Source organism: Lygodium microphyllum, chromosome 17 (assembly GCF_053477565.2).
Source record: "Lygodium microphyllum isolate KBCC chromosome 17, Lygodium_microphyllum_v1.1.10, whole genome shotgun sequence".
NCBI classification, from domain to species: Eukaryota; Viridiplantae; Streptophyta; class Polypodiopsida; order Schizaeales; family Lygodiaceae; genus Lygodium; species Lygodium microphyllum.
Window position 1 is genome coordinate 121416683 of NC_141151.1, and position 21982 is coordinate 121438664.

At 47.5% G+C, this 21982-nt stretch overlaps 1 protein-coding gene across 6 annotated transcripts in view; it reads right to left on the bottom strand.

Moving 5' to 3' along the window:
• LOC148022310 (uncharacterized) overlaps positions 1–21982 on the bottom strand; it is a 255924-nt gene that overhangs the window by 165192 nt on the left and 68750 nt on the right. For 4 of the 6 annotated variants that reach the window (XM_087697949.1, XM_087697947.1, XM_087697948.1 and 1 more), the window contains one exon: positions 3586–3711. The exons of the other annotated variants lie outside the window; for them this stretch is intronic. In XM_087697949.1, coding sequence (XP_087554075.1) covers positions 3586–3711 — 126 coding nt within the window. The remainder of the gene's footprint in view (positions 1–3585; positions 3712–21982) is intronic. 6 annotated transcript variants of the gene reach the window in all.

Genomic DNA, 21982 nt, shown 5'->3' on the forward strand with positions numbered 1-21982 from the left:
TCCTTAGGCAGCACAACATGCGCATCCTCGGACGACGGCTGTCTTTCGGGACATTCGGCCATAAAATGCCCCAATTTACCACATGAAAAGCAATGTCCAACAAAGTTGCCCCATTTCAAGCGAAAATGCAAAGGATGCATGCCAGAACAATTGAGGCGAAGCCACACAGGCCTTTTCCTGGCCGTGTCCCATAACATGCATAAACGGTTTCGATTCATAGCCCTTAGGCTTGGGGGAACCAGCACTGTTCCCACAACTGCCATCGCATCCTTCAACAATGGCCAATAGACCGCCGGACAATTTTCCACTTCCACCCACACCGGGCATTCTCGTTGAAGCAAACGCTGGAAGTCTCCCATAGGGCGCCATGGAACAACACTGATAAAAGCCGCGAGGTCCAAGGAAGATCTCCTCAACATACTCCCCTTGCAATAAATGGTGCATCCACTGGCGAATATGTGAAAGCACTGGGATCCTGCCAGTGAAGAAAAGTATAACGGCACGGTCATAAAACACCGAAAAAGACTGCAAGACTGATTTCGGGTCCAGCGTGGCTTCCAGCACGTCATCAATTCCCGCGTCAGAAAAAGTTTCATTATTATGCTGGACATAATCGCCAAGCAAAGTATTGGCAAAGTCCAACAAATGCTCCTAGTCAATCTCCTGCGAATCCACAGGATCAGAGGCAACCTGCGCATAGGAACGTTCCTGAGGACCCATTGGCTCGTCCGAAGTATGCTTGGAGCGTTTGCCCGCAGGCGGCAGTTCAGAACCCGGAGGCGTCTCCTCCGTGCACGGCACCATATCCTCCGGCTCCTCTGTATCAGAATCAGGGCCAAGGGTTGCCACTGTCCAGTCTAGAAAATCCATATCCAGGCCAGCCATACTGCTGTCTTCTCTCTCTGACGTGACCTGTCCTTGCAATCAGATTTCTCTATCCTTGCAGATGCCTGTATGCAAGCCTTTTGACCGCAGGTCTAAGCCTGTAAGTCTGGGGGCCTGTAACTATCTGCAGAAGGGCGCACAGGGACTGTGCTGAAGTTTGGGCTGCTCGCACAACAGGTCTGTACTTGACTGGCAGTGAGAAGGCTGTTCGTACAGGGGCAGGGCAGAACTGCACGGGCGTAAAGTCGTCTGTTGCAGTCGATTTGTCTCTCCTCAGCAAAGTCGTCCCTGATGGCGGGCAGGACGGATGGCAGATGACACGACGGGTCAGAGGGGGCAAACGGGCGGTGCAGACGCAGGGCAGGTCGATGTGCAGAAGCAGGCGAAGTCAGTCGACTGCAGCAGAAGGGTCACGCGACGGGTCAGAGGGGGCAGATCAGGGCGGCGCAGACGCAGGGAAGGTCATCGTCAAGTGCTCTCTCTCTCTCTCTCTGCACGTTCTGCACCGGGCTCTCTCTCTCTCTCTCTCTTTCTGAAGCGGCAGAAGACTGGTTACAAGCAGGCGTGCAAGTATGGCGAGCGAGACGTCAGGCCAGAAACAGCTGCGCGTAGGTGGAACAGGCGAGGGTCTGTGTCAAGACGGCCAGTGGCGACAGGTCGCCATCGAACCTGCAGATCGCTCGCTCTTCTCTCTCTCGGCACGTTGACACAGCGCAGGACACCGCAGGCTGCAGGCGTCGACGGGTACCACGGAAGGTCCTCTCTCTCTCTCTCTCTCTCTCTCTCTCTCTCTCTCTCTCTCTCTCTCTCTCTCTCTATATATATATATATATATATATATATATATATATATGTGTGTGTGTGTGTGTGTGTGTGTGTGTGTGTACATACATACATACATACATACATACATACATACATACATATATATATATATATATATATATATATATATATAGATGTATGACGGTCAATCTATGGGCAAGGTAGTGCAAGTCATCCCAAAGTTGATGACGTTCCCGAGCACTAAAAGCAGCATACATGCCCACCAGCCACAAAACCTCTCCCTCATATAGGATTTCCAGCATCAAAAATCTGCCACGAGGGTCTTGAGAAACCAAGAATAGTTGCAAGGACGATCTAACAACCAACATAGCTCCAGATTTATGTGGAACCTGACCACTAAAAAAAACTGTGCAATCCTTATATACATAAGAAGATCCTGCCAAAACATGTTGTTTGTGCTCCACGGCATAAAAAACATCCCAATTTCCAGCTAACACAACTTTCCACAACCGATACTACTTACTGCCCGAAGAAATGCATTTGACATTCCATAAAGCAAGTCTCATGATAAACCACTGAAGAGAAAACTACTTAATTATCACTTTCCCTTTCCCTTTAATATGAGTAGCTTTAGCTGCATGAAATCTCTCCATCTCACTATGGATCACATCTACAAGATCCGCCCTCTACAAACTAGCAATCAAAGAGCAAGAAGGGAACTGCTATTGCTGAGAACCAAAAACATCCCAAGGAGACACAAGCCTCCCACGCACATCAAAGTGCAAAGCAGAATCAAAAGCCCTTTTATCATCCACACCAACTGCAAGAACACGTGAAGATTGAGGTTTCATATAAACCCCCTTACCTCTGTGTTGAAAGTAATAGGGTGTGGAGATGGATAAGCAGGAGTCCAACAAGATTCCTATCTAGCATTACGTCCAATCACAATGACCTAAGAATCATCCTGAGGAGGCAAACTCCGACCAACCGAGAGCGATGCATCCTCAATACCAGCTTGGGGGACATCCTTCTTTCCATCATCATGTCCATGCAAGACAATAGGCACAGGATCAACTTCTTGCTACTAAGCTATCTCCTAGGGATGATGTTCTTGCATATCCATGTCAGGATCCAAGGAACATTGCAATACCTCAAGGCTTCTATCACATTCTGAAATAAAAATGGCCCAATTGGCCACACATCTAAAACAATGTCCAGCAAATGTGCCCAATTTAAGCTCAAAAACCAATGTTTGCAACCCAAGGACCTCAAAATGAATTTTGGTTGGGTGAGATTTCCCTGTGCCCCAAAGCATACAAGCCCTATTCCTATTGCGAGAGGGCAACCTAGGCTCCACCAACACCTCACCAAGGGTTCTCAAAACCAAAGAAACAATTCACCAAAGATGTGCAGGAAAATCAACCATACTAAAACTCAGTCATAGGCCTCCATGGGGACCATATGTACTAGTTGACCATCCATGAACAAAGGAATACGTTACATAATATGAGCATGCACTTCCAGGGAATGAAAAAGGACCTCAAAAGACCCTCGAGGTCCATCATAAATCTCTTCAACGAGAGGGACCTACACTTCCCCTAACACATCATCTTGACATACCTCAACACTGAAAAGCATGGACTGCAACCAAGCACAAATCTTAGTAATCAAAGGAGTCCTTCCCGTAAAGTAAAAGATGGCTTCCCTCTCATGGAAAGCAGCAATCTGCTGTAAAACCAAGTCAGTTCCCATGATAGCAATCACTTGATCCCCTTCCGGTAAAGAGCTCCCTTTACCCTCATTGGCATGAGCATAATCCAACATAAGATTGTTAGCAATGGCAAGCATAAACCCATCAGTCTGTGAGCATGAAGCACGAACATCTTGCTGAGGCAAATTCGGAGCACATAATACCGGTTCATCAACTGACATCTTACGATGTTTACCCATCTCATCCCCATCCATCAATTGCCAAGAATCCTCAACCAACGAGTCACCATCCGATTCTGCCAAATCTTTATCATCCCCATGCCCTATATGCTGGTCGAGAAAAGCCACATCAATACCATTTGACATCTACATATTCACCATAACAGAAATCTCTCTCTCTCTCTTTTTATCTCGTGAAGATAATTGAATTAAGTAGTAAATTTCTTTTTTTTCGTAAAGATAATTGAATTAAGTAGTAAATATTTACATCAGACCATCAAGTCAGCAATCTCTCTGTATCTTTTACTTTCTGTTACATCAGACCATCAAGTCATCCATGAAACTCTCTCTCTCTCTCTCTCTCTCTCTCTCTCTCTCTCTCTATACATTTTGTTACATCAGACCATCAGGTCCTCAAAGAAAGTGACGAAAGACTATTAGGACTATGACACAAAGAGGAAATCACACTGCTGGTGTAGAGCGAACAATCGCCAGCCAATGGGCAGCAATGTCAGGAAGAACCAGGTCAGCTGATATCATAGAAGAAAGCTGCCATAGCACTAAACCTCGAACACGGGCCACATGACCATGGATGCCTGAGACCGAATCAAAAAGAAAGGCATTCCGAGTTCGCCAAATATGCCATAAGGCAGTCCATCTAAGGAACTGGAACAGGCAGGAATAATCAGAATGCAAAGAAGGCACGAAGGGCAGCTTTCCCATAATCCATGACCGGGCTGTTATCCGAAGCTGTGTCGCTGAGAGCCAGACGCTAGAAATAAAACACCAAATCTGTCGCACCACTGGACAAAAGGCAAAAAGATGAAGCAACGTTTCATCACATGTAGTGCAAAATACACAACGACCAGTAGAGATCTTTTGGGCACGCAGCACCTCTCCAATTGGAAGACCACCAATCAGCAGTCTCCACAAGAAGACTTTTCCTTGATAGGGAACCTTAGACTTCCAAAGCTAAAGGAATCTTTCCTACCACTTCTTTTTGCTGTCCTTAATATGCCATGATTTATTCACCTTTGTAGTGACCCATCTCTTGGCCTCCACTATCTGATGGTATATCTAGTTAGCAGACCTCTTCTCAAAATCATCTGGAATCACAAACTTCTAGTCACGCCATGGATACAATGGTTGTAGCACTGGTAAAGGAGAGAACCTCTGAAGTGTGACCTGTATGGATGACCAGATATCACAATATCCACGGGTTACCTGAAAGTGTTGACGAATACGCTGAAAAGAGTAAAGACGGGACTGCCCAGGAATAACACCATCAAAAACTGTCTGCAACCCCAAACGAGCCATCCTATTAAACTTGAGTCTATGCAAATCTTTGTCCGGCCAATCCAACAACCTGGAGGAGGCTAAGGCCTCTCCTTGTAGTGAATTCGCCTCCTTGCGAATCTCAGGAGGGCGCCAAACTGAAAAACGTAAGATCTCCTGCCAAGATGCAATCAAATAAGAGGAGAAAAGACTCGGTGGTCTTAATTGGTCTTGAGGAGTTGAGCACATGCCACCAGGAGGCACAAATAACTGTATTACCATGAGAGATACCAGCCTTTTCAATGAAAAATTTTGCAATGTCCGACCAAGGATGACTCTGTACACATAACGCCTACAAAAGGGCCAACCTCAAGGCTTTCATATGCAAATTAACATCCAACAGGGCTGCTCCACCCAGTCATTTAGGCGTAGTCACATGCTGTCACGAAATCCAAACCTGACCCAACCGATTCCCCTTCTTTTTCCACAACATAAACCTGATAGACTGAACAAGTTCCAAAAGGGACTTATTAGTCCAGGGAAGGAGTAGCAAAAAGAACGATATCATACTAATCATAATACTTTGAGCACCTTTCAGTCTGACATGTAAAGGCTAGCCTTGAGAATTCCAATACATGAACCTGTCATGAATCCAAGAGGCCATCCATTCCAGTAAGGCCGGGGGTGCTACCTCCACCCCAATAGGATATCCCAAGTGTCTCTTTATATTTTCCTTTGGGATCACAATTCCATGCCAGCCCAAGGCCTACAGATCAGTCTCCGTACAAGAGAGAAATGTAGATTTATGCGTATTAATATGAAGACCAGATGCCAAAGCAAAATGATTCCATGCCACCATTGCCCGATAAACATTAGTGCAATCAGCCTTAAGGAACATAAAAGAATCATCTACCAAAGAGTGACCCACAAGTTGAGTACCACTGGGAAGAGTCAAGCCAACTATCTCGCCTTGATCAGCCAACTTGTCCGACAATGAGAGCATCGGGTGAGTGACCAAAGCAAACAGCAAAGGGCTGAGAGGGCAGCCTTGCCTAAGATATCGAGATAACGCAATTTCTTCCATGATCCCTCCATTAAGAGCAATACAAGCTACAGCTCCCTGACCAATAGTGTCAACAAGAGAAACCATGCGAGGGCCAAATCCCATTGTACACAATAATTGCTGCAAAAAAGGCCAGCTAACATGATCAAATGCCTTCTCAATATCGAGCTGAAGCATCACCACTTGCTATCCTGAAGCTTTAGCATAGTGAATCTTTTTTTTCGTAAAAGGTAATTGTATTAATTACGAAAAAAGGTACAAGTTTACATGATTACAAGATACATGATGGCTGTACGCCAGCGTGTGTCAACTGTCAGTACAAAACCTGGACAGAGATACAGAAGTCATGGCAAAGACACTGTGGAAATTGCCATATGCCAGGGAAGTAAGTCTTCTTGAGGGAGCAAGTCAGAGTGCCGAATGAGATCTATTTGCCAAAGCAAAAGGCCTTTAAGCCTGGCAATGTGTCTCGGAACATTAGATGCCAAATCAAAGAGAAAGGCATTCCGAGTGGTCCAATTGTGCCAGCATCCCCAGTATCTAAGAAAATGGAACAAGATCTTCATATGCAATTGTGCGAGTGTGGGGTATTTTGGGCGTACAAAAACCCAATCGAAAGGGCTCAGCGAGAAACCAACCACCGCTCACCAAACCGCTGACAAAAGCGACTAGATATGCTTAGCGAGAGGGCAGGAGATAAATCAATGACGGGCTGTTTCCACCATGGTGGTGCAGAAGAAACAATTGCCGTTAGAGATTCGTCGCTTGGAAAGGGCCGAGGCAAGAGGAAGACCACCAATCATCACCCTCCAAAGAAAGACCTTGCATTTGAAAGGTGTCTTGTTCACCCAACCCTCCATCACAGTTGCCTTCCACCATGACTGAGATTTCCGCAACCCCCATACAATATTGGCTTTAGTGACCAGCCATTGATGATCTTTAATCAGAAGATGGTACACCTAGTTAGCCGAGGCCTTTTCCAAATTCAACCGGCCTGCCAAGACCCAGTCCTGCCAAGGGCGATCCGCAGCAAGGGCAGGAAAGGGTTGCCTGCTCTGGAGGACTAACAAAAGCTGTTCCCACAAATCATGGTATCCCCGAGGGATTCAGAAAAGCCGCCTGGCAGTGCGAAACGATATGAAGACATCACGATTGGCAAGGGTGACATCTGCACAGAAGTCAAGCCCAATCGGGCCATGCTGTTAAATTTTGGCCTAAGCTCCTATTTGCCTTCCCATGAAAGTAATCTCGAGGCTGCCAACAATTCCAATTGAAAAGAGTTAGTATGTAAGCGGGCCTCCATTGGATGCCAACACGCCTTCTGGAGAACCAATTGCCAGGAGCCGACCAAGTGAACAAGCAGGGATGAAGAAGGACTCGAAAACCGAGAGTCTGCATTAAGAACATGGCACCAAGAGCTTCGAATTTGTGTATTACCATGCAGAAGCCCGCGGTCCTCAAGAAAATAACGGGCTATCACGGCCCAAGGGTGATGCTCCACACACATGGCACGAAAAAGAGACTACAAAGGGCCAGCATATGAGTTTTGGCATCCAAAATGGCCCCTCCACCCAGGTGTTTGGGAGTACATGTATGCGACCACAAAATCCACGAAATACCTGTATGCAATGAATCCTTCTTCCATAACATGAAACGAATGGGCCGCGTGAGAGCATTCAAAGTGGTAGGAGTCCAAGGCAGCAATGGCAAGAAATATGTGAGCATTGGCAGCATAATTATCTAGGCCACTTTGAGGCGAACATGGAAGGGCCAAGCTTGTGACTTCCAATACAGAAACTTCGCTGCCAATCCGCTGCACATTAGAGAGCAATCGTTCAAAGGAAGCAGTGCCCTCCGAGGCGAAGTCCAATAAGAATCTCTCAATCACTTGCTGCATATAACCTCGAAAGAGTGAATTCTTCAAATAAGAGGAGTTGAAACGTAAAGGGAGTCTATCCAGCAATTTCATAAAAGGTGCAATGGGTTGTGCAAGCATCTCAAGTTGGAGAGGGAAATGGTCCGACAAGGCATATTGCTGCAAGACTGTCATTTCCAGCATCTCAAGAAGAAAATCATCATCCTGCATAATGTACATGCGGTCCAACCGCGACCATGTAGTTGCATACTGTGCTGAGTGGAAAGTAAACCCTGTAGCAAAAGGGTGTAGCCAGGACCATAGGTCTTGCTTAAGTACAGTAAGAGCAAACTCATGCCATACCCGACTTTCCGGAGCGTCCATCACCGAATGCCCTAAAGTGGACTGCGAAGAATCAACACACATATTGAAATCTCCCATCAAAAAACCTGGTCTACCAAGTGACAAGGAGGTCTTCAAGGTATTCCAAAGATCCCGGCGGGAGAAAGGGTCATTCGGAGCATATAGGCCCAGTAACCATAAAATCTCTCCTTCAAATAAAACTTCAACCACCACAAAGCGGCCATGTACATCATTTTTAATAAGAACTAGCTGATATTTCTCATGTACAATCATAAGCACACCAGAATAATGCCTGGCGTGTATCCCTGCATAAAACAAGCAAAACCCATGGCAATCCACAACTTTTCCGGCTTCACTGTGACACTTGTGCTCTACCGCACACAAGACATCCCACTGATTCCCATGCAATATAGTCCACATGGCGTGTTGTTTATGGCGAGAACAAATGCCTCGCACATTCCACGTGGCTATCTTCATGTGTATTCAAAGAGAAGATTAGGAACGAAGCACCACTTACCTCGATTTAACCTTTTCTGCTAGAATATCAAGGACACCCTCATCCAAAAAATCAGCTAACACAGCAAAAGAGTTATGATGGCCAGCTTTAGAGGTAGACGGAATATCCACTGTCTTGGGGATGAAACGGGGATAACGACGATCCCATGGTGTAATCGCATTCCCTCGAGAATCAAAAGCCAACTTAGCGGGTGGGCCCTTTGGACCGTCGGTATAGACTGTCCTAGTAGACTGATTATGAGGAGCAGAAGAAACCATAGTACGCGCAGCGTGCTCCGAAGACACCATTTCTTTCCTACGCATATACGTGCGCATGGAATCTTGTGAAACATTAGGCCCAGTAGCCGCCAGGCCAGCATCAACCTTTTTACCTTTTTTGGGACGTGCCTCTACCCAGTCAGTGCCACGAGAATCCAAACCCAAAACCGGTTGTTTATCTTTTTCCAGAACTTCAGGTGGCTGGGTTGCATCCTGTGATGGAGCATCAAGCACCATGTCTTCCATAGGCAGCACAACATGCTCAGCATCTAAAGACGGTTGCTTCTCTGGGCATTCGGCTATAAAATGCCCCAATTTTCCACACGAAAAGCAGTGTCCTGCAAAGTTGCCCCATTTCAAACGAAAGTGCAAAGGATGCATGCCAGAGCAATTAATACGAAGCCAAGCAAGCCTTTTCCTAGCAATGTCCCATAACATACATAAACGGTTGCGATTCATGGCCCTTAGGCTCGGGGGGACCAGCACAGTTCCCACAGCGGCTATGGCATCCTTTAACAAAGGCCAACAGATAGCCGCGCAATTTTCCACTTCAACCCACACCGGGCATTCACGTTGAAGTAGGCGCTGAAAGTCTGCCATCGGGCGCCATGGCACAACATGGACCAAACGGCGATCAAAGAACAATGGCACTTTAGACAGAAGATCAGCCCGATGCTATTCAGATTTCAACAGCACCTCATAGAAGCCTCGGGGCCCAACAAAAATCTCCTAAACACACTCCGCATGTAGTAAATGGTGTAGCCACTGACGAATATGGGAAAGCACTAGAATCCTGCCAGTGAAGAAGAGAATAACTGCTTGGTCATAAAACACCGAAAAAGAACGCAAGACAGTTTTCGGGTCCACCGTGGCTTCCAGAACATCTTCAGTTCCAGAGTCTGAAAAAGCTTCATGGTTATGTTGGACATACTCGCCAAGCAGAGTGTTGGCAAACTCCAGCAAATGCTCCCAGTCAATGTCCTGAGAATCCATAGAGTCAAAGGCAACCTGAGCATAAGAATGTTCCTGATGACCCATTGTCTCTTCGGGCATATGCTTGGAGCGTTTGCCCGCAGGCTGAAAGTCAGGAGCAAGAGGCATCTCCTCTGTGCAAGGAACCATATCCTCCGGTTCCTCTATATCAGAATCCGGACCAAGGGCTGCCACCGTTTGGTCGATAAAAGCCATATCCAGGCCAGCCATGCTTCTCTCTTTTGTCACGAAACACTGATTCCCGCTGAGGCGAAGAAGAAATCTGTTTACCCTGCTCTGTCACACTTGATCTGTTACCTGAGCTTTCAGGGCTTCCTCCGCTCGTTCCTAACGAGTTTCAATTGTCAGAGAGCTAATGAATACTCAAAATATGCTCTCAAAGCCTATAAACGCAGCCTTTTCTTCTTCACCAACAGCAAAAACCCGAGTGATCCCTTTGGCTAAGCAGTGATGCCGAGTGAAGCGAGATGAACAGGCGCTTCGACGTAACAGAGGCCTGATAAAAGCTCTCATGATGGCAAAAGACGAATCAGCATAGTGAATCTCTTTTTTTTTTCGTAAAAGGTAATTGTATTAATTATGAAAAAAAGGACCATAGTGATCTCTCTCTCTCTCTCTCTCTCTCTCTCTCTCTCTCTCTCTCTCTCTCTCTCTCTCTCTCTCTCTCTCTCTCTCTCTCTCTCTCTCTCTCTCTCTCTCTTTTTTTTTCGTAAAAGGTAATTGTATTAATTACAAAAAAAAGTACAAGATAACTTGATTACAAGAAACATGACGCCAATTCCAGGCCATCATGTGAAAAGGGGCTAATTGCTACGAGTTACAAAGTTATGGCAAGGGGGCAGATGAAATTGCCATAAGCCAGGTACGGAAGTCCTCCCTAGAGAGCAAATCAGAATGTCGGAGAAGATCCAACTGCCAATACAAAAGGCCCTTAAGCCTTGCAATATGTCGCTGAACATTATAGGCGGAGTCAAAGAGAAAAGCATTCCTAATGGTCCAGTTATGCCAACAGCCCCAATATCGGAGAAAATGATACATGAGTTGCATCATTTTCTCTCTCTCTCTCTCTCTCTCTCTCTCTCTCTCTCTCTCTTTCTTTCTTTTTTTCTTTTCGTAAAGGGTAATTGTATTAATTACGAAAAAAGTACAAGTATACTTGATTACAAGATACATGATGGCACTGAGCCATCATGTGAAACGGTTCTAGTTCTAAGAGTTACAAGGTCATGGCAAAGATATAGAGGAAATTGCCATATGCCAAGGACGCAAGTCCTCCCGGGAAAGTAAGTCAGAATGTTGAAGAAGATCTATCTGCCAATACAAGAGACCCTTAAGCCTAGCAATATGCCGCTTAACATTACAGGCGGAATCAAAAAGAAAAGCATTCCGAATGGTCCAGTTATGCCAACAGCCCCAATATCGAAGAAAGTGAAACACGAGCTTCATATGTGGCTGTGCCGGTGTTGGGTATTTGGGCTGCACAAAGACCCAATCAAAGGGCCTTAGCGAGAAACCAACCACTGCTCTCCAAACGGCTGACAAGAACGACCATATTTTCTTAGCGATAGGGCAAGAAATAAATCGGTGACGGGCAGATTCGACACTGGCGGTGCAAAAGAAACAGTTGCCATTGGATATTCGTCGCTTGGAAAGAGCCGAAGCAAGCGGAAGACCCCCAATCATCACCCTCCAAAGAAAGACCTTATATTTGAAGGGTGTCTTGTTCAGCCACCCTTCCATCACAGTTGCCCTCCACCATGACCGGGATTTACGCAATCCCCATAGAACATTAGCTTTAGTGACCAGCCAGTGATGATCTTTAATCAGAAGATGATAGACCTGGTTAGCGGAAGCGTTGCCTAAACTCAGCCGGCCTTCGAAGTCCCAATCCTGCCATGGACGATCCGAAGCAAGGGCAGGAAAGGGTTGTCTGCTCTGGAGCACCATCAAAAGCTGTTCCCATAAATGCCTGTATCCACGAGGGATTCTAAAGATCCTCCTGGCTGTACGAAATGATATTAACACATTGCGACTGGCAAGGGTGGCATCCGCGACTGAAGTTAAGCCCAAACGTGCCATACGGTTGAATTGTGGTCAAAGCTCTTGTTTACCTTCCCATGAAAGTAACCGCGAGACTGCCAGCAATTCCACTTGAAAAGAATTAGCAACTAAGCGATCCTCCGTCGGATGCCACTGAGCCTTCCGGAGGACCAGTTTCCACGAACATACCAAATGGGTAAGCAGTGATGAAGAGGAACAAGAGAATCGGGAATCGGCATTAAGAACATGCCACCACGAACTCTGGATTTGGGTATTGCCATGCCGCAGCCCATGCTCCTCAAGGAAATAATGGGCTATAACGACCCACGGATGATGATCTGAGCACATGGCGCAGAAAAAAAGACCAACGGAGAGCCAGCATGTGAGTTTGGGCATCCAAAATAGCTCCTCCACCCATGCGTTTGGGGGCGCACGCATGCGACCAAGAAATCCAGGAAATGCCTGCATGCAAGGAATCTTTCTTCCATAACATGAAACGAATAAACTGAGTCAGAGCATTCAGAGTAGTAGTAGTCCAGGGCAGCAAGGGCAAGAAATATGTGAGCATCGGCAACATAATTGTCTGGGCTACTTTGAGGCGAACATGGAATGGCCAAGCCTGAGACTTCCAATACAGGAACTTAGCTGCCAGTTTCTGAGAAGTCCACTGTAGAAGCTGCTTTGGGGGAACATCAACGCCCAAGGGGTAGCCAAGATGCCTGACAATGGAGCCACGAGGCACAACGATACCCTGCCAGTTCAATGACTGCAAATCCGACTCCGTGTAGCTGAGAATGGCTGATTTCAACGCATTGATGTGAAGGCCGGAAGCCTGACCAAAGAGAGCCCAAACATCCAATGCTTTGCGAAGGTTATCCTTATCCGCCCGCAGAATCATAAAACTGTCATCAGCCAAGGATTGACTAATGAAATGTTGTCCAGAAGGAAGCGACAATCCAGCCAACTGAGTGGAAGCTGCCATATGAGATAACATCGAAAGAACCGGATGAGTCGCAAGGGCAAAGAAGAGCGGGCTCAATGGGCACCCCTGTCTGACAGACCAGGCAAGGGCAAATGGCTCGGTAACGCCTCCATTCAACATGACTCGCGAAGACGCCGCTGCACTGATGATGTAGATCAGTCGAGACATCCGATCACTAAAGCCCATAGCAGACATAAGCTCTGCAACAAAAGACCAGTCCAGATAGTCGAAAGCCTTTTCCAGGTCCAATTGAATCAGTACGACCTCCTGATTAGAATGCCGTGCATAATCAATCGCCAGTTGCGCATTTAATACATTGTGCAGAATGTTTCGGCCCTTAATGAAACCATATTGAAGAGGATGCACAATGGCAGGGAGATGCTTGTGGAGCCGATTCGCCATTACTTTGAAAAAGATTTTGTACATAGAACCCATTAAAGAAATTGGGCGCCAATGTTTCAACATAGACGGCGAAGGAACCTTCGGAAGCAATTTAATAAGTCCTTCTTTCCATGAGGAAGGCATAATCCCCGTTTCCCACACCTGCTGAAGCAAAGCCGTCAATGGTTTTGCCAATTGGGTAGCAAAAACCTCAAAGAACTCATTGGTGAGACCATCCCAGCCAGGACTTTTATCCTTGGGTAAGTGTAACAAAACATCCATAACCTCCACCTCACAAATATCTGACTCCATAGTGGCTTGCATGTCCTGCGGAACCTGATTACGAACCAGGTCATAAAAAACTGAACGGGCCTGAGTAGTTTGGGCTGAAGGTGGAGAAGTGGAACCAAGTAGGTCGATGAAATAATTCCTACACATATGCACAATAGTCTGCGGATCAAGGACCAGGTGCCCGTCTGCATCCAGAAGTCTAGTCATATTCTCTCTAGCAGGAGAGGCATGTAGGGCTCAAAAGAACTTATGAGTCTGACACGCATTATCTTGCAAAGTCTTCGTCAGATGCTGCAATTTGGCCTGCTGATACGATTTCAACTGAAACTCTTGAATAAGATGAGCCACACGCATTGCCAGTGCTAGTAGAAATGCATCATCTGGAGTGTCCATCAGCAGAGAACGGACCAAAGCCAGCAAGTCCTCCGCTGCTTGCCGACATTGTCGACAAAGAGAGGCATGATGGATTCCTTACTGCCGAGCAACCCGCTGCACATTAGAGAGCAATCGTTCAAACGAAGCAATGCCCTGAGAGGAGAAGTCCAGTAAGAATCTATCAATCAATTGCTGCATATAACCCTGAAAGATTGCATGCTTCAAATAAGACGAGTTAAAACGCAAAGGGAGCCGCTCCAGAAATCGCTTAAAAGGTGCAATGGGTTGTGCGAGCATCTCAAGCTGCAGAGGAAAATGGTCCAACAATGCATATTGCTGCAACACTTTCATTTCAAGCATCTCAGGGAGGAAATCATCATTCTGCATGATGTATATGCAGTCCAGCCGCGACCATGTTGTTGCATACTGAGCGGAATGGAAAGTAAACCCTGTAGAAGACGGGTGCAGCCAGGACCAAAGACCTTGCTTAAGAACAGCAAGAGCCAACTCATGCCACCTACGGCTTTCCGGCACGTCCATTACCGAATGCTCCGATGTGGACTGCGAAGAATCAACACACATATTGAAATCTCCCATGAAGAGGCCCCGTCTGCCAAGTAACAAAGAAGTCTGCAAAGTATGCCAAAGCTCCCGGCGCGATAAAGGATCATTCGGAGCATAGAGACCAAGTAACCATAAGATTTCTCCATCGAATAAAATTTCAATCACCACAAAGCGGCCATGCACATCATTTTTAATAAGAAGAGGTTGATATTTTTCGTGTACAATCATGAGCACACCAGAATAACGCCTGGCCTGTGTCCCTACATAGAACAGACAAAAGCCATGGCAATCTACAACTTTTCCAGCTTCACCGTGACTCTTGTGTTCAACAGCACACAAGACATCCCACTGATTCTCATGCAATACAGTCCACATAGCATGTTGCTTATGGCGAGAACAGATTCCTCGCACATTCCAAGTGGCTATTTTCATGTGTTTTTTATAAAAGAAAATCAGGTACGAGGCACAGCTTGCCTCGATTTGACCTTTTCTGCGAGAATGTCCAGGACTCCCTCATCCAAGAAATCAGCCAACACGGCAAAAGAGTTCTGCGGACCAGATTTGGAGGTAGACGGCATATCTGCTGGCTTGGGAATGGAACGGGGATAACGACGATCCCACGGGGTAATGATGTTGCCTTTGGTATCAAAAGCCAGCTTAGCTGGTGGACCCTTTGGACGATCCGAATACACTCTCCGAGTGGGCTGAGGACGGGGGGCAGAGGAAGCTATCGCAGGAGGAGAGTGCTCCGACGGCAACATTTCTTTCTTGCGCATATAAGTACGCATGGAATCTTGTGACGCAGAAGGCACAGAATTCTCCATGCCAGCAACCACCCTGTTTCCTTTTTTTGCGCGTACTTCAACCCAGTCTATGCCATGGGAATCTAAAACCGAAACCTGTTGTTTACCTTTATCCAGAGCTTTAGGTGGGTGAATAGCATCCTGCGATGGGACATCACATACCATATCTTCCATGGGTAGCGCAACATGCCCAACATCTGAAGTGTGTTGCTGTTCTCGGCATTTGGCCATGAAATGCCCTAATTTTCCACAGGAAAAGCAGTGTCCTGCAAAATTGCCCCATTTCAAACGAAAGTGTAAGGGATGCATGCCAGAGCAATTGAGACGTAACCACGCAGGCCTTTTCCTGGTAGTGTCCCATAACATACACAAGCGATTACGATTCACTGCCCTTAAACTTGGAGGGACCAGAACCGTGCCCACAACAGCCATGGCGTCCTTCAACAGTGGCCAATAAACAGCCGGGCAATTTTCCACTTCAACCCATACAGGGCACTCCCGTTGTAGCAGGCGTTGAAAATCTGCCATTGGGCGCCATGGTACAACATGGACCAAACGACGATCAAGAAACAGAGGCAGTTTAGACAGAAGAGCAACACGGTGCGTCTCAGATTTTAACAACACCTCAAAAAAACCTTGGGGCCCCACAAAAATCTCTTCAACACATTCCCCTTGTAGCAGACTGTGCAGCCACTGGCGAATACGGGAAAGCTGGGGGATTCTACCAGTGAAGAAGAGTATCACCGCGCGATCATAGAATACTGAAAAGGAGCGCAAGACAGATTTGGGGTCAACAGTGGCTTCCAAAACATCTTCCGGTGCAGAGTCAGAAAGGCTTCCTGATTATGTTGAACATAATCGCCAAGTAGAGTGTTGGCAAACTCTAGCAAATGCTCCCAGTCAACATCCTGAGAGTCTGCAGAGTCCGAAGCAACCTGAGCATAGGAACGATCCTGATGATCCATTGACTCCTCCGAAGTGTGCTTGGTGCGTTTGCCTGCACGCTGAAAGTCAGGAGCAGTGGGAATCTCTTCATTGCACGGAACCATATCATCGGGTTCCTCGGTATCAGAGTCCGGACCAAGCGCTGCCACCGTTTGGTCTATAAAATCCAGGTCCAAGCCAGCCATGGTGTATCACTGCGTATACCGGTCAGAGGCCGAACGAAGATCTCACGGGAGGCAGCAATGCACAGGCCGTTCTTCCTCTTTCTCAGGCAAAATGGACCCGGCACGGGACTGACCAAGAAGCTTGGGAAGCGCGTGCGCAGAAACAGACGGCCACTGTGCAGAGAAGGCACGTCCGCAGGCAGAGAAGGGCTCGTTCCCTTTGCTGGCTCACGCTGTCGCGCGCTCTGTGTGGCAACCTGGGTGTGACTGGCTGCTGGCCCTTGGTGGCAAAACGGGCAGATCAGGGCGCGCAGCAGGCAGGGGGCGACGGAACGTCCAGGCAGAGGGCGAGCTCTCTCTCTCTCTTTTTTTCGTAAAAGGTAATTGTATTAATTACGAAGAAAGTACAAGATTACATGATTACACGAGTACAAGAGGCACGAGGGCCATAGGCCAACGTGTGGGAAATCCCCGGACTAGGGTACTAAAAAGTTACACCAATCATGGCAAGGACCCAGAGGCAATTGCCAAATGCCAGGAATACAAATCCTCCCGAGGGAGCAAGTCAGAGTGCCTGATGAGATCTAGCTGCCAATGCAAGAGCCCTTTAAGCCTTGCAATATGTCGCGGTACATTAGAAGCCGAATCAAAGAGAAAAGCATTTCGGGTGGTCCAAATGTGCCAGCATCCCCAGTATCTGAAAAAATGGAATAAGATCTTCATATGTAACGGTGGTGGTGTGGGATACTTCGGGCGCACAAAAACCCAATCGAAGGGAGTCAGTGAAGACCCCACCACCGCGTGCCAGATTCGTGACAAGAGTGACCAGATATTCTTGGCGAGCGGGCAAGAAAGAAAACGATGTCGGGCCGATTCCGCCGAAGTGGTGCAGAAGAAGCAAGTGCCATTCGAGATTCGACGCTTGGAAAGGGCCGAGGCAAGAGGAAGACCACCAATCATTACCCGCCACAGAAAGACCTTGCATTTGAAAGGTGTCTTGTTCTGCCATCCCTCCATCAGCGTTGACTGCCACCATGACAGTGATTTCCGCAGGCCCCAAACAGCATTAACTTTCACGCCCAACCATTGGTGATCTTTAATGAGAAGATGATACACCTGATTAGTAGAGGCCTTTTCCAGACTCAACCGGCCTGCAAGGTCCCAGTCCTGCCAAGGGCGATCCATAGCCAGGGCAGGAAAGGGTTGCCTACCCTGAAGTTCCGAGGAAAGCTTCCCCCATAAATCACGGTATCCGCGCGGGATCCTGAAAAGTCTCCTAGCAGTCCGAAATGATGCAAGGACATTGCGAGTGGCAAGGGTAGCTCTCTCTCTCTCTCTCTCTCTCTCTCTCTCTCTCTCTCTCTCTCTCTCTCTCTCTCTCTCTCTCTCTCTCTCTCTCTCTCTCTTTCTCTCTCTCTCTGCGATGCGCACTGTAGGGCGACTAGTTGTTCGCAGACAGGCTGGGGTTGGAGTCGAGCCGCAGGTCGAACAAACCCCACGCGGGTCCAAGGGGCGAACGCAGGCAGCACGTGAGGCAGAGGAGCACGTCGGCGGGTCAGGAGAGGCGTCAAATCCTCTCGCTCTCTCTCTCGGACGGGCACCGACAACGGCGACGGCGACTGACGCGCACGGGCACAGGCGGGTGAGCACGGCGACTGTCGAGCACAGGCGGACGAGCACAGACGACGGTGACTGTCGCGGCGCAGACAGGCGACTGAGGCGGCGCACGCGATGGCGTGTCAGGCGACGGCGGCGACAGACGCGACGACGGCGTGTCAGGGTTTCAGTCCCGCTCCCGCCATTCTCTTTCTCTCTCTCACTCTCTCTCTCTCTCTCTTTTTTTTCGTAAAAGGTAATTATATTAATTACGAAAAAAAATACAAGGTTACTTGATTACAAGATACATGACGACAATCTAAGCCATCATGAGAAGAGGTTCTAAGTACTACAAGTTACAAGGTCAAGGCAACGGCGCAGAGGAAATTGCCATATGCCAGGGACGTAAGTCCTCCCTAGAGAGCAAATCAGAATGCTGGAGAAGATCTAGCTGCCAATACAAGAGGCCCTTAAGCCTCACAATATGTCGCTGAACATTACAGGCGGAGTCAAAAAGAAAAGCATTCCAAATGGTCCAGTTATGCCAACAGCTCCAATATCGAAGAAAGTGATACATGAGCTTCATATGGGGCTGTGCCGGAGTGTGGTATTTGGGCTGCCCAAAAACCCAATCAAAGGGACGCAGGGGGAAACCAACCACTCCTTGCCAAACAGCCGATAAAAATAACCAGACTTTCTTAGCGATGGGGCAAGAAATAAATCGGTGGCGGGCGGATTCCACAATTGTGGTGCAAAAGAAACAATTGCCATTGGAGATTCGTCGCTTGGAAAGAGCTGAAGCAAGCGGAAGACCACCAATCATCACTCTCCAAAGAAAGACTTTATATTTGAAGGGTGTCTTGTTCAACCAGCCCTCCATCACAGTTGCCCTCCACCATGACCGGGATTTACGCAATCCCCATAAAGCATTCGCTTTAGTAATTAGCCATTGATGATCTTTAATCAGAAGATGGTACACTTGGTTAGCAGAAGCTTTGCTTAAATGGAGCCGACCTTGTAGGTCCCAATCCTGCCAGGGATGATCCGAAGCAAGGGCAGGAAAGGGTTGTCTGCACTGGAGCTCCCTTAAAAGTTGTTCCCATAAAGGCCTATATCCATGAGGGATCCTGAAAAGCCTCCTAGCTGTACGAAATGATATAAGCACATTGCGACTGGCAAGGGTGGCATCCGCAACTAAAGACAAGCCCAAATGTGCCATCCGGTTAAATTGTGGTCTAAGCTCATGTTTACCTTCCCATGAAAGTAAATGCGAGACTGCCAACAATTCCAATTGAAAAGAGTTAGTAGCTAAGCGATCCTCCGCTGGATGCCACTGAGCCTTCTGGAGGACCACTTTCCAGGAACATACCAAATGAGTAAGCCGCGATGAAGACGAACTGGAGAACCGCGAATCAGCATTAAGAACATGCCACCAAGAACTCCGGATTTGGGTATTACCATGCAAAAGCCCATGGGCCTCAAGGAAATAACGGGCTATATCCACCCATGGATGATGATCCGAGCACATGGCGCGGAAAAGAGACCAACGGAGTGCCTGCATGTGATTTTGGGCATCTAAAAGAGCTCCGCCACCCATGCGTTTGGGGGTGCACGCATGTGACCAAGAGATCCAGGAAATACCTGTGTGCAATGAATCCTTCTTCCATAGCATAAAACGAATAGACTGAGTAAGAGCATTCAGAGTCGTAGTAGTCCAGGGCAACAATGGCAAGAAATATGTGAGCATTGGCAACATAATTGTCTGGGCTACTTTGAGGCGAACATGGAAGGGCCAGGCCTGAGACTTCCAATACATAAACTTGGCCACCATTTTCTGAGAAATCCACTGCAGAAGCTGCTTTGGGGGAACCTCAACACCCAAAGGGTACCCAAGATGCCTGACAATGGAGCGACGAGGAACAACCAGACCTTGCCAGTCTAGGGACTGCAAATCCGACTCCGTGCAGCTAAGAATGGCTGATTTGAGCGCATTGATACGAAGGCCAGATGCCTGACCAAAGAGACCCCAAACATCCAATGCTTTTCGAAGGTTATCCTTGTCCGCACGCAAAATCATAAAGCTATCATCCGCCAGGGATTGGCTAATGAAGTGCTGTCCTGTAGGAAGCGACAGTCCGGCCAACTGAGAAGAGGCTGCCATATGAGATAACATGGAAAGAACTGGATGTGTCGCAAGGGCAAAGAATAGAGGACTCAAAGGGCACCCCTGTCTGACAGAGCGGGCAAGGACAAATGGCTCAGTAACACCTCCGTTCAGCATGACTCGCGAAGACGCCGCAGTGCTAATGGTGTAGATTAGACGAGACATCCGAGCACCAAAGCCCATAGCAGACATAAGTTCAGCAACGAAAGACCAGTCCAGATAGTCAAAAGCCTTTTCCAGGTCCAGTTGAATCAGTACTACCTCCTGATGAGAATGCTTTGCATAATCAATTGCTAGTTGAGCATTCAATACATTGTGCAGAATATTGCGGCCCTTAATGAAACCATACTGGAGAGGGTGCACAATGGCAGGGAGATGCTTATGGAGCCGATTCGCCATTACTTTGGAAAAGATTTTGTACATTGAACCCATCAAAGAAGTTGGGCGCCACTGTGACAACTTAGATGGCGAAGGAACTTTTGGAAGCAGCTTAATAAGACCCCCTTTCCATGAGGAAGGCATGATCCCCGTTTCCCACACCTGCTGAAACAAAGCCTGCAATGGTTTCGCCAGTTGGGTAGCAAAAGCCTCAAAGAACTCATTAGTGAGACCATCCCAGCCCGGACTTTTATCCTTGGGCAAGTGTAAAAGGCATCCATAACCTCTGCCTCACAAATATCTGACTCCATAGTAGCTTGCATGTCCTGCGGAAGCTGATTGCAGACCAAGTCATAAAAAACCGAACGGGCCTGAGTAATTTGGGGTGAAGGTGGAGTAGAACCGAGAAGGTCACGGAAATAATTCCTGCACATATGCACAATAGTCTACGGATCCAGGATAAGGTGGCCTTCTGCATCCTCGAGTCTAGTCATATTCTCGCGAGCAGGAGAGGCGTGGAGAGCTCGAAAGAACTTATGGGTCTGACACGCACTATCTTGCAAAGTCTCCGTCAGATGTTGCAGTTTGGCCTGCTGATATGATCTCAACTGGAATTCTTTAATAAGATCAGCCACCCGCATGGCCAGTGCAAGCAGAAATGCATCATCCGGAGTGTCCACCAGCAGCGAACGGACCAAAACCAGCAGGTTCTCGGCGGCCTGTCGACGCCGCCGACAAAGAGATGCATGATAGATCCCATACTGCCGAGCAACCCGCTGCACATTAGAGAGCAATCGTTCAAATGACGCAATGCCCTGAGAGGAGAAGTCCAAGAGGAATCTGTCAATCAATTGCTGCATATAGCCCTGAAAGATGGCATGCTTCAAGTAAGACGAGTTGAAACGCAAAGGGAGTTTCCCCAGAAATTGCTTGAAAGGTGCAATGGGTTGGGCAAGCAGCTCAAGCTGCAGAGGGAAATGGTCCAACAAGGCATATTGCTGCAACACTTTTATTTCGAGCATCTCGGGAAGAAAATCATCGTTCTGCATTATATATATACGGTCCAACCGCGACCATGTTGTTGCATACTAGGCAGAATGGAAAGTAAACCCTGTAGAAGACGGATGTAGCCAGGACCAGAGATCTTGCTTAAGAATAGCAAGAGCCAACTCATGCCACATACGACTTTCCGGTGCATCCATTACCGAATGCTCCGATGTGGACTGGGAAGAATCAACACACATATTGAAATCCCCCATAAAGAAGCCCCGTCTGCCAAGTGACAAGGAGGTCTGCAAAGTCTGCCAAAGCTCCCGACGAGATGACGAATCATTCGGAGCATAGAGGCGAAGTAACCATAAGATTTCCCCTTCGAA